The sequence below is a fragment of the Thamnophis elegans genome, chromosome 4 (assembly GCF_009769535.1).
Source record: "Thamnophis elegans isolate rThaEle1 chromosome 4, rThaEle1.pri, whole genome shotgun sequence".
Lineage (NCBI taxonomy): Eukaryota > Metazoa > Chordata > Lepidosauria > Squamata > Colubridae > Thamnophis > Thamnophis elegans.
The window spans coordinates 16,378,624-16,396,322 of record NC_045544.1 but is presented as its reverse complement, the minus strand read 5'-3'; the positions used below and the strand labels follow the sequence as shown (position 1 = coordinate 16,396,322).

Sequence of the window (17,699 nt, the reverse complement as noted above, 5' to 3'; positions counted from 1 at the left end):
TTTTCTGGCAAGGTCATCTGAACCATCCAAACGTCTGAGTGGCCTTCGGCCATTAGGATATACGACATCTCTTGGGCCACCTTTTCTTCCTGGTGCCGGTCACATCACATTGAAGCTATCTCAACGTCTATTCTGCAACTTCTGGATTTCTTACAGGAGGGGCTGGACAAGGGATTGTCCCCTAACACCCTTTGGCGAGAGGTAGCAGCCCTATCTACTATCCTGTCAAGGGATTCCTCTCAGTCAGCACCCTAGGGTGTGTAGCTTCCTAAAAGGCCCCTCTAACCTTCATCTGCCTGTCATCCATCAATACCCTATTGGGATCTAGCAGTTGTCTTGCAGGCCGTGACTTCAGCTCCCTTCGAGCTGCTCTGCTCATCCAGTCTTCAACATCTGATTTTGAAAACTGCATTCCTCATTGCCATTACATCGGCCAGAAGAATTTCGGAGCTGGTGGCACTTTTGGTCAGGGAAGATCTATGCATTATTCATACTGATAGGGTCATCCTTCACTTGGACCCTGCCTTCCTTTCAAAAACCAATTATTTGTTTCATAGGGCACAGGAGGTAATCCACCCAAACCTTTGCCCTCACCACAACATCCCAGGGAAAGGACTTGACATACATTAGATGTCTGCCATGCAGTCCGCAGATACACCAAAAGAATGGCACCTTTTCAGCGATTGTTTTTTGTGTCATTTCAGCCCGGGGCCATGGGTCGGAAAGTGTCATCATCTACCATCGATCATTGGTTGCGAGTTTGCATCAAGCTGGCCTACGAAATACGGGCCAAAAAGATTCCGGCTCATATAACTGCACGCTCCACCAGGAGCATCATAACCACGGCAGCCTGGGCGACACAAGTGTCCATTGAAGAAATATGCAGGGCAGCAACGTGGTCGTCCCGACACCATTCATCAAGAACTATAGACTTGACTCTTTTGCTTCAGCTGAAGCTTTGTTCGGGAGAAGAGTATTGGAAAAGGTTCTCACTGATCCACAAACCCTGGACAGACTTTCTTCCCATCCTGGTGCCACATAGCTTGGGTATGTCCCATGCTTGAATTCTCCAAGCAGCGCACAGTTGGCTTACCTGAACGGTCGTTCAACCCCGCCCAGGGGTCTTCAACATAGTCCAGGATTCGAGAAGCTGTTGGACGTCACACCATCCTTCGTACGTCCTCAACAGGATTACACCTTTGTTTTTAAACTGGACCTCAATGAAGAGCAGGAGACGTGTCTAAGGAAAACTCAAATCAGTCCTTGAACAGATAGACTAAAGTTAACCTGTGCTTGGACTCTCCTGCAGTGCCCAGAGAACGACCATTCAGGTTAGTCAATAGTCATTTTATCACAATGGAAATATTTAAAGATGAACCATTGCTTGGAACTTAGGTCAATAATTTTATTACCCCAACAAGGAGCAATATGCTCTGCTAGTCACCTCCAAACAACTGACTTCAGTTTGTTACTTCAGCTCTCTGTCCACTTTGAATTACCATTGCTATTGCAGGAATATAAAAACCCACAATGAGCCCTTGTACCATGAGAGTATTAGCTTTGTGATATCACCAGTCCCTTCCCAATGGGTCAATGCCATAGGCATAGAAGAGCAAGAAAAATGGGGGACATGGGAAGTCATGGAAGAACTGACCTTCCAAGCAGCACCTTACCATCCTCAGTTTGCCTACTTTATAATGCCTTCCATTTCAGTAACATTATCCCCAATCCTGACTATACAGTTCCTCTCCCATTGTTTCCCTACATCATCACCCACCTCTTTATCCCCTCCTTTATGGTCATAAAGGGCAATAGACAAACTGCCCAACACAGTATGGATACACCTTCTGTCCATTTCTCACTCACACAAACTGTCCAGCCAGTATTCCTAAAACAGAATTATTAGAAGTTATCTCTGCAGTCTTAACAACAACAAAAATTAACAAGAGTCAGCAGCATGAAAGCTGCATGGGGATCAAGCACAAACTGGGAAGGGGGAGTTAGAGGAACCCAAAATAACACATACAACCACTATAGTCTGCAATAATCTGCCAAACATAGAATGGTCCTCTTAAAGACCATTAATCAAGTGACTAATCTGCAACATATATTATTTGGATATTATCACTTAGGGGTATACTCACTTTTGTTGCCAGCAGTTTAGGACATTAATGGCTGTGTGTTGCATTCTTTTGAGGGGATAGCACATTTACACTGTTATACAAGCTGTATACTTACTACTTTACATTGTAGCCAAGTGTCATTTCTTCAGTGTTGTCACATGAAAAGATATAAATATTTACAAAATGTGAGGGGGTGTACTCCCTTCTGTGATATACTGTATATATAAAGCACAATCTTTCTTAGGAGCAGGTTTTTGAAGCAGATGCTATACCTTGGAATCTTCTGATCACATACAACTTAGTTATCTGTACAGCCTTTAGATGTTCTGCCTGCTTTTGAAAAAGTATTATCTCAAACCAAGTTGACAAAATAAACCTGTGCCAGATGATACCTTGCAAGCCATTTTAATTTTGCAATTATGAAAGGAATGAAAGGAACAAAGTAAAACTATAAATGAAGACCTTTTTTTTTTTGAACTGTAGGATACAAAAATCTAAAGTATTCACTTGGACATGCTGGTTGAAAAGGATTGAAGAGAATGAAAGGGTGGTCAGATAAATGACAATTATATTTTAAAAATATTTTTTCCACGAGTACAATTTCGCTCAGCTCTTGGCCTGATTTGGGAATATTTTCTCTTCAGTCAGCAGGAATGGTAATTGAAGCAGTTAATAAGGCAAGGCTTATCAATACATTTTGCCTTATCACCAGCCCATAGCAACATTGCATTTAAATTCAGGAGATACAACAAAAGAATAATTTACAATTAGATAAGATAGTCTTGGAGAATCCAATTTCACCCTTCACCTCCTTCAGTTCCCAGCCCTCAACTTTGACATTTGCACCAAACACTTGCAACAATGCAAGGCTTTAAATTGTTAATCCTTGCATAAAACAGTCTATCATGGAGTTGATATTCTCTTCTGCAGCTTCTTTTCCACTGGTTGAAGGAGTCCCTGAATAGATTTTGATCTGCAGATGTTACTGCCTGCAAAAAAAAAAAAAAAAAAACCAGCAACAGGAAGAACCTCAGATGGTACAGAGAATCCCCAAACTTAGCACAAGTACTAGTTGGAGGCATGGGAAGAGACCATGCCCTCTCTTTGCATTTCACAGTGACATTCTTTTATCCAATCTGAAATGCCTCCTGTGGTGAGAAGGCCTCCTCTTCTGTTGGGCGGGTGGGGGTAGCAGGTCTTATGCCAGCCCAGTGTATTGTACTGCAAGCTTCTTAATTGATTCAGCATCTATTTTATAATTTGTATAAAGTTGTTCAACTTTACATTTTTTAGGCTTCAGCAATGTGCTGATAGAGTTTAATTTAAAACATTCTGTTTCTTCCATTATTCTTATTAAGATTAATGAATTTAATACAGTTTAAACAAATGGTTTAAAATTGGACAGAGAGAGAGAGGCAGGCATAATTATACACAGCACATTCTTTATTAGAGGAAGGGTTTTTCTTGAAGAGTACATTCTTGCCTGTAGCTAAATGATTCATCCACTGAGACATAAAGCTGGAACTTCTGTTCTTTAACACATTTACTTTGAATAAAAGTGTAAAGCAGTGAGAATAGTGTTGAGTGTAAGATAGCACTCATGAGACCAACCTGATTATATGACCTTTTGTAAATTGTGATCACATGACCACAGGATGCTGCAAACGGTGGTAAAGGGAGAATTTCTGAATGCCCCAAATGTCATGGGACCATGGTGTGTGTGTATGTCTGTCTGTCTGTCTGGACTTTGGAACTTTTGGGAGTCCATTAGAACTTCAAATAGTTGCTAATGGCCAGTCGTAAATCAAGGACTACCTGTAGATGAATTCATCAGATTTGATCTAACTAAGCCAATGCAGTGTTAGATTGGATTGCCATTAAATCATTTCCAGTTGACACCTTTTTTCTACCAGAAGACTTTCCTAGCAACTTGTAACAAATTAGGGGTGAGAAATCTTTTATTGGTTGTTGTGGGGAGAAAATGCGGGTTGCTTTAAATTTTGGGGAAAATTCATCCTGCAGACCAATGGTTGATTTGGGATTTCAAACAGCCAATGTGGGATTTAATTTTTTTAAAAAATGGAAATGGATATTAGTTTGTTTTTCAGTCACTAAGTCATGTCCAACTCTCTGCAACCCCATAGCATGACAGGCAAATACCTCGCTTACTTTGCCTTCCATTTATAACAAATTTAGTTGCTGTGGGAACTACTGGAGTAATACCTGCCACTAATTACTTTCAGGAATGTTGGAGACTGCTGGGACACAGCTTGTGTAGTAGTCTCTGTCCTGGTCAGGACAATCCATGAGGTGTGGTGTATTATAGTACTGCAGTGATAGACATCCTCTAGTTGTTGAATTCTGGGAGTTGTAGTTCCAATATATTCTGTGGCATTATGTGCTAAAGGCTGTTTTAATCTGTTTGTAGCAACTATAAGAAATCTGGAAAAGCCAACTCAGACATGAACTGTAGAAATCAATTATATTTTTTTCATTTTGTTCTTTATTTCTAGGCCATTAAAAATCTCTGTACATTATTACTTATTTGGGTGATAAAGGCATTGTTCGGGAAGCCCTATAATTATGTTTTTCTGCCCCAAGAAGTATCTACAGCAATGCTCAGTGCTTCAAAATGACCAGGTAATTGCAGGCTGCCCCTTTTATGCCGGTGCAATACAGGTAGTCCTCATTTAGCAACCTTAATTAGGATGGGCAATTTGGAGGTTACTAAGTGAAACTTCATAATTTTACAATCTTCCTTGCTTTAGAGATCTGAAAAGATTACAAATACAAGGACTGGTCACAAAGTTACTTTTCAGTTATTTGTGTAACTGTGGATAGTCACTAAATGTGGCAATTGCTAAATGAGGGCTACTTATAAATACTCTGTCCTGACATGCCGCCCATTTGGAATCCAGTTACTATTGCTGCAGATGCCCTTTCCTGCCTAGCTGGTACTGTGTTGAAATTATATTCTGAACTGTTGTGTAGATCGTCCTGGACCATCTACATATGGGACAGAAATGGGGCTTTACTAGTTTCACATTTTTGCTGCTTTAAAATGGTTTTAATGCAATATCATGCATAGTTATTTACTTATAAGAGTTTTGGAAGTTTGAATTGTTCACCTAAACATCAGAAGCTTCTCATAAAATATCCAAGCCAAGCAACATTATTCTACCAGTAAGAATCTAGATTTAAATAAACCTAGTTGCAGTTAGTCCTATTAAATTAAACTTAATTTTCCTTTAAGAAAAAAATAAGATTTTCTTTTCTTACCAGAGATTTTAATTTGTAGTATTACTAATAAGATATGTTGTCTGTTTCCATTATTGAGCACATTATTGAGACAAATAATTGCACTTCTATATTTTTGTATCTTCATCAAAACTAGATTATAGATTTTTTCATCCTCATTTGACCTGAAAACTAAACCTGAATATGACACATGTAACTGATTGGTTCTACTTAAAACCACCACTTAGTCTCTTTTTAAAGAAATATCTTTTAAAATAGAAAGTTTTTCATTCCTGGTGTATGTTTATATCTTCAAAACACTTCGGTTTATAATAATCAAATGCTCAGGTGATGTCTAATTCATTAGAAATGAGGATGGAATTAAATCTCATTGTCTGTTTTATTGAAATAGTATAATCTATAAGATTTCCATTTGGTTCTATATTTCTGATTGTCTGTTTTAACTAAGGAGAATGCAATATACTTAATCGTATAATTTTATTTCTAGTTTCCAGAGGGTGCTGAAGCCAAGGATGCAGCAAAAATAACAAAACAAGAGGCAAGTCTGATCATTTCAATTCTCTTTTATTGATGGCAAGATAATAGACACAAAACCAATTACATTCCTCTCAGGCCATAGTCAGTCTATCTAATAAAGCGTAGTGGTGCTTTCATGACAGCTGGTTAATACTTCATATATTTTGTATATTTAAACAAATCCTCTTCCTTGAAACGTAACATGTCCTTGTTTACCAGGAAGTCCCACAGGATTCTGCAAGGGCAGGATCAGCTTCTTTTAGGATCAACAAATGTTGATCCATTGGTTGCAATAGAAATTGGCCAACCAGCTTGTTGTCCAAGCCTCATTGACAGTGTCCTGATTTTTAGCCTGTTGCAAAGGAGTGAGCAAATGGCAAAACATGCCCCATAGAAACTTCTGTGCAATGTTATGAGAGAAGTTTGAAATGTCAGATGTGGCATTGTAAGTTCATGTTTTGTCATTTTGGCATAATTCTGGTTAGGAGTAGATGCCCATGGATAAACTGAATGTCCTGTCAGTTATAGTTGCTACAACAGTTGTTCCCATATGGCCTTTCACAGTTCTTCCACTATATTAATGGGCATATTGAGAGATAATTTCTTTCCCAGGCAGAATTCCACATGCTGGGGCAGACACCTTTGACAGTACAAACCTCCACAAGTCATGTTGCCCCAGTGACTGAAATTCAATAAGCTTACTCACATAAGAGTTAGAAGCAAGAGAGCGAGAGGGAGAGGGAGGGAGGGAGAGAGAGAGAGAGATTGATTCTAAGAATGCTGAATGCTTTATTTCAAGTGAGAATTGCTGTAGTGATTACTGTAAGTGCAAACTACACTGAATTCTCTGGTTAGATTTTGAAGCAGAGCTACAAGTCCTTAATAGAGACTTATGAGCCCAATTTGAAAGAAATGGTATCAAGCAAGGTTTTGGTGCTCCTGACTTGTCCTTCTGACAATACTGAACTCACAGATAACATTTCCCAACAGGAAGAGCCAAAGGAAAGCAAGCAAGTAGCTATGTCTTGGTATATTTGTTCCTTTATAATCAATCAGAATCATCATGTGCAAATTAGCTCATTGCATTTTGGGAGTATTATGCTCTCAAATCCCAAAATGTAGATATTTGTGCTATTATATCACTTTGGAGTAGTTTTCTCCAACTTGTGCAAGGACCTATAGAATGCAGAGAATTCAGAGGACTTCATACACATTGATTTAGTCATTCTGACCATCTCTAAAGCATGTTAGTATCATTATCCCACTTTTGAAATGGTTTGGTGGGATGTCAAAGAATATTCCCTTGTGTGAGAAATGATGGAATATATTTTTTCTTTTGTTAATCCATGGGAATTGAGTGAAGTGGGCAATCATGGTCTCATATACCATGACTGGATGTCCTCATGCCCATGTGTATCATGAGATGTGAGAACAAAAAAACCCCTCCTTTATATTCTCCTGTACAGTTTATTTTCATACAAGTACAACTGTCAGTGTGGACAGGATCAAATGCTAACTTCTTAAAAATTATTTGAATGTTCATAAGTTGTTTTAATATTTGCATGGAATATACAAGTTCCAAAGTCTGAATGTAAGCTGCTGCTATTTATAAACTTCCTTTTGAAATTAGAACTTCTTTATTTTAAAGCAGAAAGAATGTGCAAATAAGCCTGTGAGAGATAGAATGCTCTTATCTCCAAGGACATGTCTGCTCTGCAAAAGAACCCATTCCCATCTGGTACAAGTTAGTTCACTCCATTGGTGAACTGAAGCAGCTGAAATGAGGAATCTGCTTTGCAGAGTTAGAATTGTCCCTCATATTGGAATCTTTTGGAAATAGCTTGAAGTAGGTTTTTCCTGCTTGTCACACTTTTTAAAAAAGAATCCTCTCCCTCCTCACCAAGAATACATCTACTGCATTTGTTTGCATGGTTTCCAATTATAAATGCAATTGATTTTAAGGAAATAAGACAGAAGCTCCATTTGGTAAAAATAGCAGCAGCAGTAGCAGTAATATTAGAAGGCAGTCTTGAAATAAGTATTTCTATTACAGTACAATCGTATTTACTTTGCAGCAGGGCCAATATAAGCTAAGATTAGTCTTGCCCCTAGGAGGAAGGTGTGTTAGATATGTTTACCACATCGAGTTATTTGTAGAAGTAATAAAGGTGGGGTATAAATAATCAAATAAATAAAAAAAAGGCAAGTAGGGTTGTTGGGTACAATACTGTTAAGAGGCGACACTGACCTAGAACTTTGTAAAACAAAATTTTATGCACTAATATCTGTTGGAATGTCACTTTATATACTCACCTAAGTAACTTTTTGTGGAAAAATACAAAGGCTTGTATGTGCTATCAACATAGTATGTAACACAACGGCGTATTTTATCATCTATGTGATGTTCCCCTTTTTTCCTGAAATACTCATATTGCATGTTATGCTTTGGCAGTTAAGAAAGTTCATTTTTGGAAAGAATGTATTGATAAGATGTGTAGAGGGACAGCAATGGCAAACCTTTTTTGGCTCACGTGCCTTTTTAGTCCTCCGGAGGCTTCGGGGAACCCGCCTGAAGGTCCCTGAAGCCTCCAGAGGGCTTAAACCGACCCTATGAGCAAACCGGAAGTCCATTCCAGAACTTCCGGTTTGCCCATAGGGCCAGTTTTTTTGCGCTCCAGAGGCTTCAGAGAAGCTCCTGAAGCCTCCTGAGGGCCTCGGGGGGCACGGCGGGGGAGGCTCTTTGCGCCCTCCCCAGGCTCCTATAAAGCTCTGGAGCCTGGGAAGGGTGAAAAATGGCTTTAAAAAAGGCTGAACTCAGCTGGCAGCGTGCACATGCACGCTGGCCAGCTGACAGGGCAACGCCTCATGTGCCCTGACAATGGCTCCACGTGCCACCTGTAGCACGCGTGCCATAGGTTCACCATCCCAGGAATAGGGAATAGCCCTAAAGGAAAGAGGGAAGAACTGCTACCAAGACAGTAGTTAGATAAGCAGGGCTTGAGCCAGGCCTTCAAAATAAGTTGAGAAAATATTGCACACAAAGTTCTTCCAGGTTCATATGAAGATAAATGAAAGTGCATTCAGACTTGCAAGACTTTTGTTACTGAAGCTGTTAAAACAAAAATAGTCCTGACCTATATGGCATTGTTTTCTAAGTCTCATACTCCTTGTGTATGCTACCAAGGAACTTCATCAGAATATACATATCTTCTTCACCATGAAGAATACTTCTAATTATAGGAAATCCATTCAAGTGGCTGAACATCAAACAAGCCCTAATTAATATTTGCTTAGGTATTGTTTTTCTTTTTAATCAGATTTTTTATAATCATACATTCTGAGAATAAATCAGCACAGCTCCTGTTTGTTTCACTGGGGCTCTTTTCTAGGTTGTATTTTCCCTTAGTTCCATAGAAGTAAGTTTTATGACAGATTTACCATATTTTTGAGTTAATGTTCCATTAAAGAACATTTGATTTATGTTGCCTTTAGTAATAAAGTGATAATGGGCATATTTGACCAGGATATACTAAGAAAATGTTTCCAGATCAGCTGAAATGAATGCATGCTTTTAATTTTTTTAAAACATCAACAATTTGAAAGCACATTTTAATTTACCAAAACAACTTTCCTGAATAATTAACCATGAATTGCCTCTCTTCTTAATCAAGCTAGTGTTCTGTAGGGATTTTTTTTTTAAAAAAAAATCTTGTTACTTGTAGGAACTAGAAATGTAAAAATGTGTGATGCTAACGGGATTAAGCTGAATTGTTCATGTGCATTTATTTTGAAATATGTCCAGAAGAATGTAAGGTTTTATTTTATTTTTGGAATGTGTCTGAGTTAGCGACAACCAGATTTTTTTTTAAAAAAATGAATTATTAATTTGCTGCAGTTAAATAATAATAATCCCTTTTCTGATAAAGGATCTTCACTGTAAACCCACACAGACACAAATATATACATATACATACATAGACACATACATACATACAAACATAGGCTCTCCATTTAACTATAATTGTTACTTTCATTACAGTGGAGAAACTTGCACACAATTTTTCCTTGCGTGGTAGTTTTAAATGCACATTTAGGGGGGAAAAGGTACATTTTCAAAGCAATTTTATATTTGCATGACTTTAAGAACTGGGGAATTAATACAGCATCAGTCTACTGGTAGAACAGCTGTCACATCTGGTGGCCTCATAGTCCCAGAATAACAGTTTTTGAGACATTTACTGGAATAGCTGCCAAAGTGGCAACATATTGGACATTTAACTGATTACCTTCTTTTGTAAAATGTTTGTTTATACGGTTACTTCAACTTTAAACTAGTTTCCAAAATGATGTAGGAAAAAATGGGCTAGTCTAATGTGCATGAAAAGCAGAGGCCTCCTTGCTAGGAACACTATATATATATATATGGAATGGGTTTGTTAGAATAGAAGTCCTCTCCGTCACACTGTAGGCCCTGGATAGTCTCTCCTGCAGGTTAGGGACAATCATTTCCAAGGCAGTGGTCTATTACAGTTAATGAATGAAAATAAAAATTAGTAATTATTTTTAGGGAAAATTATTAAATAGATACTTGCAATGATGCACTTAGGATAATTGTACTAAAATCACATCCTATTCTAGAAGAATGAATCTATACAGCAAGACGTTTAATCTAATTTTAGAAATAAGAAACGTAATTCAGACTGTTAATAGTAAGATCTGTAACATCCTATCCTAGTTTGATGACTACAATTCTCAAAATTCCCCACAAATCTGAAAGGCACCCAACTAGGTAATATCATTTTTAACATAGCAAGGAAGTTTAAAACCCATGGCTGGCAGAAGTGAATTTCAAGTTTCAGTCTGCATTAGTCCTACTCTTTGAATGCTAGTTAGAAGGCGTTGGGGTGACAAATTGAGAAAAAGAGTATTTGAAATCCTGGGGAAATGGTGTCTCCAGTGATCTTTTTCAATATTAACAAGCAAATTATTCCACGTGTGAATATTTCAGTGCTTCAAAAAAGTTGGAACAACAAAGCCAAAATTCCAAATTCTTATATCATAAAATATATTCTGAAATGTGGCCAGTGGCTTCTGCAGCAATATGTTGTTTCTAATATTAGCACATTCAGGAATCAGAAGCAAAGCACAAGACTGTGGATCTTATGATTTTGGTGTTTTCATTTTGGTGTTTCACGTAAGCCCTATCATTGGCACAGGTCTTGCCTGTTGCACTAACAAGCTGTCTTCTAGGCAGTGCAACAGGACATGGCAACACCTTCCCAGGTTGGCTATGAGCTTGTCTCTTCTCCCATGTACAGCAATGTTATAAAAGTATTATTATACCAATAGTACATATCCATATTTTTGTTAAAATGGAAGAAAAAGGAATCAAGTGATTCAGATTTATAATATGGTATTTAACCTTTATTTTTGGAGCTCAATATCCTAAAGCAAATCTTTAAAATCCTCCTGTCTCATTTTTCTTTTCATGAGAATTTTGATTTCCCAAGATTTCCCATGTAAGTGTACATGTAATACCAGCATTCAGTTAGAACTTTTCAAGTTTATAGGCTGTACTCCTAGGGAAATAGTAAATCAAACCAAAATTATTAATGCCTATTGTCACAAGTACCAAATATTAATAACCAGTGTTGTTTAGACGAGGGGTCCCCAACCCCTGGGCCATGGCCCATTACCAGGTTGTGGCCAGTTCAGAAGTGAGCCACGTGAGCAGTGGGCTGACTGGCTTGCTTAGACTATGATATAAGGAAATTCTATTTCAGCTATTTGTATCTGTGTCTATCTGGATTCATCCCTCTACTATCTAATGCCTTGTAGATACATAGAGCTGCAAGTATGCTGCTGGGGGTTGATCTCATCTGGAGTGTTCCAGGTTGGGAAGGGAAGGTTGGTTTATGCCAGATATTTACCTGTATATTAATTTGTGTTGGGAAATATGTCATTTTTAATTTTAGAAAGCTCCAGGAATCACATAGCAAATATTATTTGGCTACCAAAATAATGATTGAAAGTACTATTGATTTGCACTGTACTTTTGAGTATATGTCAAATCTTTAGCCTTAATTCTACCACAAAATATTTCCATTACAATGGAGAGAAAAAAAAGGAAGGTAATATTTCCAAGTATAGCAATTAAATTATCCTACTTAAGTACGTCACATTTCTAAAATAATTCCAGAAATTGTAAATACTTTAGCATAAGTACTGCTGTTTTTTATTGGCAAATGAATAACAGCCCCCCGTAATCCCCTTTTACCTAGTACCATGAATCTACAAAGAGATTTTATTTCTGTTTTATAGCCAACAAGACGATCTGCAAGATTATCAGCTGTAAGTATAAGAGTTATTTCTGTAAGTATGAAGCCTCAATATATCTTAATCGAATCCATACAAGTTAACATTGGTTATGCCATATGAAGATATATAAGATAATCATATCTTAATTTTTAACTACCCACAAGACAGCTCATTAATTCTTATCTGAAATAACCAAGGATTGCTTGGTTATTTTTCACTTCCATGAACATCGGGAAGTCCCAAAGCAACTTAGCACAATTGAAGTTTATTTTGAAGCTGGGAAAACTGGACATCTAAGACACTGTTATAACATTTACTGCCTCTATAAATATACATGCAGAGCAGACCTGATTGGACAAATGCAAACTCTCCTGCACATTTAATCAATATTGTTTCTTGAGATTTGCAAAAAGTTGCATTTCTTACTAAAATCTTTGCCTATTTCTTCTTACGCTGTGTTTCTTTTCATGTTGTACGCCGCCCTGAGTCCTTGGGAGAAGGGCGGCATATAAATCTAATAAACCTAAACCTAAGCTCCAAATTACTTTTCTTCCTTTGTTTTGATGGAATATATCACTCCCCAAAGGCTAGAACAGAGGTCCCTTACACTTTTGGCTCTGGGGAAACACTTGGTTGTTTGTGTAGATATGATGGCCAGATCAGTCCAATGGCTGCAGGATAAGAAAACACAATCTAACTGTCTCAGAGGTCTGGCTCATTCATAATCAATTCACAGCAAAGATGACTAATCTGATAAATATTTGTTGATTATTTTCTTCATTTTCTTTACAGGAAATAGTATTTTTAACCAAAAAAGAAAAAGTGATATACTTAGTTCAGATCACCAAGAAGAGTTTTTTGCAAAATATTTATAATTTATAGGAAAAGAAACATGTGTTTCTGAGAAAGGTATAGGAATGAATTTTTACATAGGCGAACTGTGTTTATGGACATCAGCTCTTTCCTTACAATAAAAAGGAAAGGAGGAGTAACTCAATGTTTGTTACTACCTGTGCTAATGGTTGCATTCTCTGAATATATTTTCTAGAAACCTGCTCCACCAAAACCTGAGTCTAAGCCGAGGAAAAGCGCCAAGGTAAAACACTCATGATTTTTACCATGTGCAGTAAATATTTTCATATTTTCCTAATCATCCTTTTTGGTCTGCTCTAGTTTTAGTCTTTCTGTAAAGAGCTAAAGTGGTGTGTATAGGGGGACACCCCTCATTTAATTTGCATAGTAAGGTTCTCTGAGATAGTTTGGGGAGAGAAAAAGAGACTGGCTTAAATTCACTCAGTGCACATTGCATTCATACAGGCTAGAAATTAGATTTCTCCAGTCATCTGATCGTTGTTTCAGATTTTTCTCCGCCAACATTTAAAACACAATTATTGTTAACACTAGAAATAATAATAGTGAATTATAGGGTTTTTATGCCAGAAATTATTGCCATATAAGGAACCATTATCAGATGCATAGACTGTAAAGGTGGTCTTCACTTAATAAGAGTAATTAATAGTGAATTTCTGTCACAAAGCGATGCAGTCATAAAGCATGATGTCAGGTGACAACAATGCTTAGTGGCGGAAGTTCTGGCATTTCCGGTTGCCTTTATTAAGAAGCCCCATGCTTTTGTTAAGCACAATATTAAGTGATCACCATTTCCACCCTTTACCTTGGAAAGAAAAAAATACAACTAATCCACTTTCCATATAGTTGTCCAGACCATGTCCAAAATATGTTCTACAGCTTCCTTGGTTATGATTTTATAAAATAGAATACATTTATTGCTCCACTTTCCACAATAATTAGTCTTCTTTGAGTACAGATACAAGTGGTCTTCATTTAACTACCACTTGTTTAATGACTATTCAAACTGACGATGATGCTGAACAAATGGTACTATGACTGGTCCTTGTACTTACAACTTATTGGCTTCATATCATGCATAATTTTATGCACCTTAGTCTCCTTACAACGGTTGCAGTGTGACAATGAATGCAAGCTGGGGGCGCTCACAATCAGAACACATTTACAATGTCAGAGCATCCCACGGTCACATGATCACCATTTGCAATCTTCTTTGCTGGTTTCCTAAACCAGTCAATGGGGAAGCCAGAGGCGGGTGGAAATGGTGATCACCTAATATTGTGCTTAACAAAAGCATGGGGTTTCTTTTTCGAGTTTCACCTGTATGTTTAGCTGGAACACGATCTCCATAGCAGTCCGTTCAATCCAAATACAATGCAAAAGGAAGCAATTTTAGGAGAAAGCTCCAATAATGGTTAAGAGGAGACTTCTAACCCACCAATCTAGTATAGATTAATGAGGTCTTCCCTCATAAGGAATATTAGTAAATAACTTATTAAATATAATTAACCAATTGGTTAGAATAGCCTTTTTGGTGTAAGAGTACTCAATGGATTCCTTGCATTTTTACAAACAAGTCTCCATTTTTAACTCAGTAAAATATGTATCACAGGTGTGCATCAAAGTAGGATGGGTGTTCACCAAAATTTTATTATCTCTGTAACTTTGATTATTGCTCTGCATAACTTCAGAAACACATACTACTGTCTTCTCAAAGAAATGGAGTTAAAAGCAAGTATCTTGTATTATTTCTGGAGACTTTTATCTAGATGCTTTCTAATAAATCATTCTGTATATTTGATCTGTTATCAGAAGGAACCTGGAACAAAGGCTAATAAAGGTTCTAAAGGGAAGAAGAATGAAAAACAGGAAGCTGCAAAGGAAGGTACTACACCATCTGAAAATGGTGAAAGTAAAGCTGAAGAGGTACTTTATATATCCTGCTGATTCAGTCAGTGTTTTATAATTCAGTTTCTGAGCTGATGCAAGCATGTTCATAATACTTTTTTTTGTTGCCCCCGTAATGTTATTACAGATTCTCATCTCTCGTTCAACTGTTAGTGTTTCAACATCCAGAGGTATCCCACCCAGCACATGTCAGTAAAAGGGCAGATTGAAACAGTGAAAGTTAAGGGTACAGTAGAGCATTCTGCATATGCAGTGAATAGGAGCAGATAGTAGTGTGGTGCTTTTCATTGTGAACAATGGAAGCTAGCAGGTAAGGTTTCTATGGCTTTTACAAACCAGGAACCTGTAAATGTAAGAATATTTATAGTTGTCCTGTCTATAATACAACAGTTGTTAAATAACCTGTTTCGTCTGCTTCAAACCTTTGTAGCAAAAGGGAATGATGGCGATTGCTGAAAAGTTGTTTAGAGAAGATGAAGTAGGGTTAGTTTTTCTTTATAAAAGGCAGACTGGCATAACCTTTTCCCTTTTCCCTTTTACAGGCACAGAATTGAATCAGTAGATGACAGGTGCATATGAACTCACATGAACATTTGAGGATGTTTTTATGTACCTCTTGACAACTTTTAAAAGATATTTTTATCAAGGATTTTGTAAATGCTAATTTTTTAGGACTTACAATGAGTTGATAAACTATATATGAACACTTCTTCCTTCTGTATCAGTACTTCTAGAAATTCCCAACATTGTCAAGTTAAGGGGAAAAAAGCGTCATTAACACAACTTTTGGAAAACAAAAGTATTTATAAAATTGAACAAGCATTCCATATATTTGCTTTTCAGAGGTGTAAGTCTTGGTGCATATAGTGATGTTTTTACTATGGGTGTTAGAGATCTTTTGCCATTTTCCCCCTAGAGCAATAATCTGTGGTGCTTTTGTAATTAAGAATTAAGTGTTTTTAATGAAACATGTATACATTTGGCTACCTGTTGCCCATTATGGGACCCTTTTCATTTAAAAAAAATAACAAAGTCTCAGTGCTAACAAATGTGGTTCATTATCTTTCTAAATCAGAGGTATGCCTTGTAATGCTTGTCAGAAAAATATTAAGCACACTTGTTTAGAAATTTGGTTACAACTGTTATTTCAGAATCAAGATTATAGCTCATAGAAAATAGTGGGGCTTACAACATAATACTAAAAATTGATTGACTTTATGGTTAGGAACGGATAATATTCACAATTCATGTATTTTAAGCAAACTAGCAGAGTTTTAAGAGGCAGCCACCCCTTTTGCAGAGCTATTTGCCAAATATACCAGAACACCCAAAGCCTGAATGCAAAACTAGAGTCTTTAAGGAGCTCTGATGAGCGATCTTACACACCTGGATGGTTCACACATCTTGAAGGCCTTACACTTTGTACAGACAAATGTAAATTGCCCATGGATTATGTAACAAATTATTTTTTTCAGCACTGTTTTATGCTACAGTATTGTAAGTGGAAATTAGTTTATGCTTTCTTGAAAGAACAGTTTCACTTTTGTATCTCCTCCTCTTAACTGTCTCCCAATTCATATACATATATATGACTATGAAAACTGCAGTTTGTCTCAGCTTAACCTTTAGTATTTTCTGTTGCTTTTTTGCATTTACTTAATTTTTTATATTAAAATGGAGATTTAAAACACTGGGATGGTCTTCTGAAGCAATGATGTAAAAATACATTTGAAGGAGTCTATAATTGTAATGATGTTAAAATAGGAATTTTTTTCCTAACTCATATTAACACTGCTTTAGCCTCTTGTAAGCATCTTGTCATTTCTCTCTTCTTTTGGACTTAAATTTAAGTACTTTTATTTTCTGAGGGTTTGGAAATTTTTTCTTCATGACACCTTTATTGCTGCATTTGTGGCCATAATGTTTGGAGTTATATGCATGTTTCAATCAATAAAGTAATTATCATCCAATCCAAATGTCTTTATTTAATATTTAACAAAAATGATATTAACAATAATGATTAGCTATTTTTACAAATCTTATTTTGTTTTAATAGATTCAGTTCCTCTACTATGCTTATGTTGTTGGAGAAAAAATATGATATAATGTAATAAAAGGATTTCATGTGTTGATATACATGATAAATATAATATACATCAAAAGCTTGAAGATGTGTTTATATGAAAATGATTTTTCCCTAGTCCTTATCATTTTACAAAGATTCAAAGCATTGAACGGTTTTGAATAATAGGCAGCTCAATCATTTCATTCAGTAAAACATAACACAATTAGTGATTGTTTTCTAAAGTAAAGCCCTACTGATTTTCTTCTTTAGCTTTTATCACAATAAAACCTAATAATAGATTTATAATATACAAACATTAATGAATTTCTTTGCAGCATCTCTTTGATGTAGGGTGCTCTTATTTTCCATCTTGCAGTTAGGTAATTAAGACACAAGAGATTCATTGCCCAATCTTTAAAGCTTTTCTACTAATAGAGGAAAAAGAATGAATAGTACTTGCATTATCCTAGAACTGGAAAAAAAACTTAAAGAAAATTGTTCATAGGAAACTTAGAAATTAAATCAAATGCTCCTGTCATAGTATTAGAATGTATCACATGTCCATGATTTCTCCCCATATCTTAATATATTTTAAAACCTCTTTTACTAATTTTCCATTGTTTGGAAAAGTGTATTTTACA

General features: G+C 36.6%; 1 protein-coding gene across 4 annotated transcripts in view; it reads left to right on the top strand.

Moving 5' to 3' along the window:
- Nucleotides 1-16,686, top strand: part of HMGN3 (high mobility group nucleosomal binding domain 3) — a 35,033-nt gene extending 18,347 nt beyond the window's left edge. Inside the window, exons 2-7 of one of the 4 annotated variants that reach the window (XM_032215534.1) lie at nucleotides 4,637-4,763; nucleotides 5,869-5,919; nucleotides 12,219-12,248; nucleotides 13,264-13,311; nucleotides 14,898-15,011; nucleotides 15,536-16,686. In XM_032215534.1, coding sequence (XP_032071425.1) covers nucleotides 4,707-4,763; nucleotides 5,869-5,919; nucleotides 12,219-12,248; nucleotides 13,264-13,311; nucleotides 14,898-15,011; nucleotides 15,536-15,547 — 312 coding nt within the window. In that variant the 5' untranslated portion in view covers nucleotides 4,637-4,706 and the 3' untranslated portion in view covers nucleotides 15,548-16,686. Of the gene's footprint in view, nucleotides 1-4,636; nucleotides 4,764-5,868; nucleotides 5,920-12,218; nucleotides 12,249-13,263; nucleotides 13,312-14,897 lie in introns of all 4 variants that reach the window. The other 3 variants (XM_032215536.1, XM_032215533.1, XM_032215535.1) reach the window with 3 other exon arrangements.
- The last annotated feature ends 1,013 nt before the right edge of the window (nucleotides 16,687-17,699 follow it).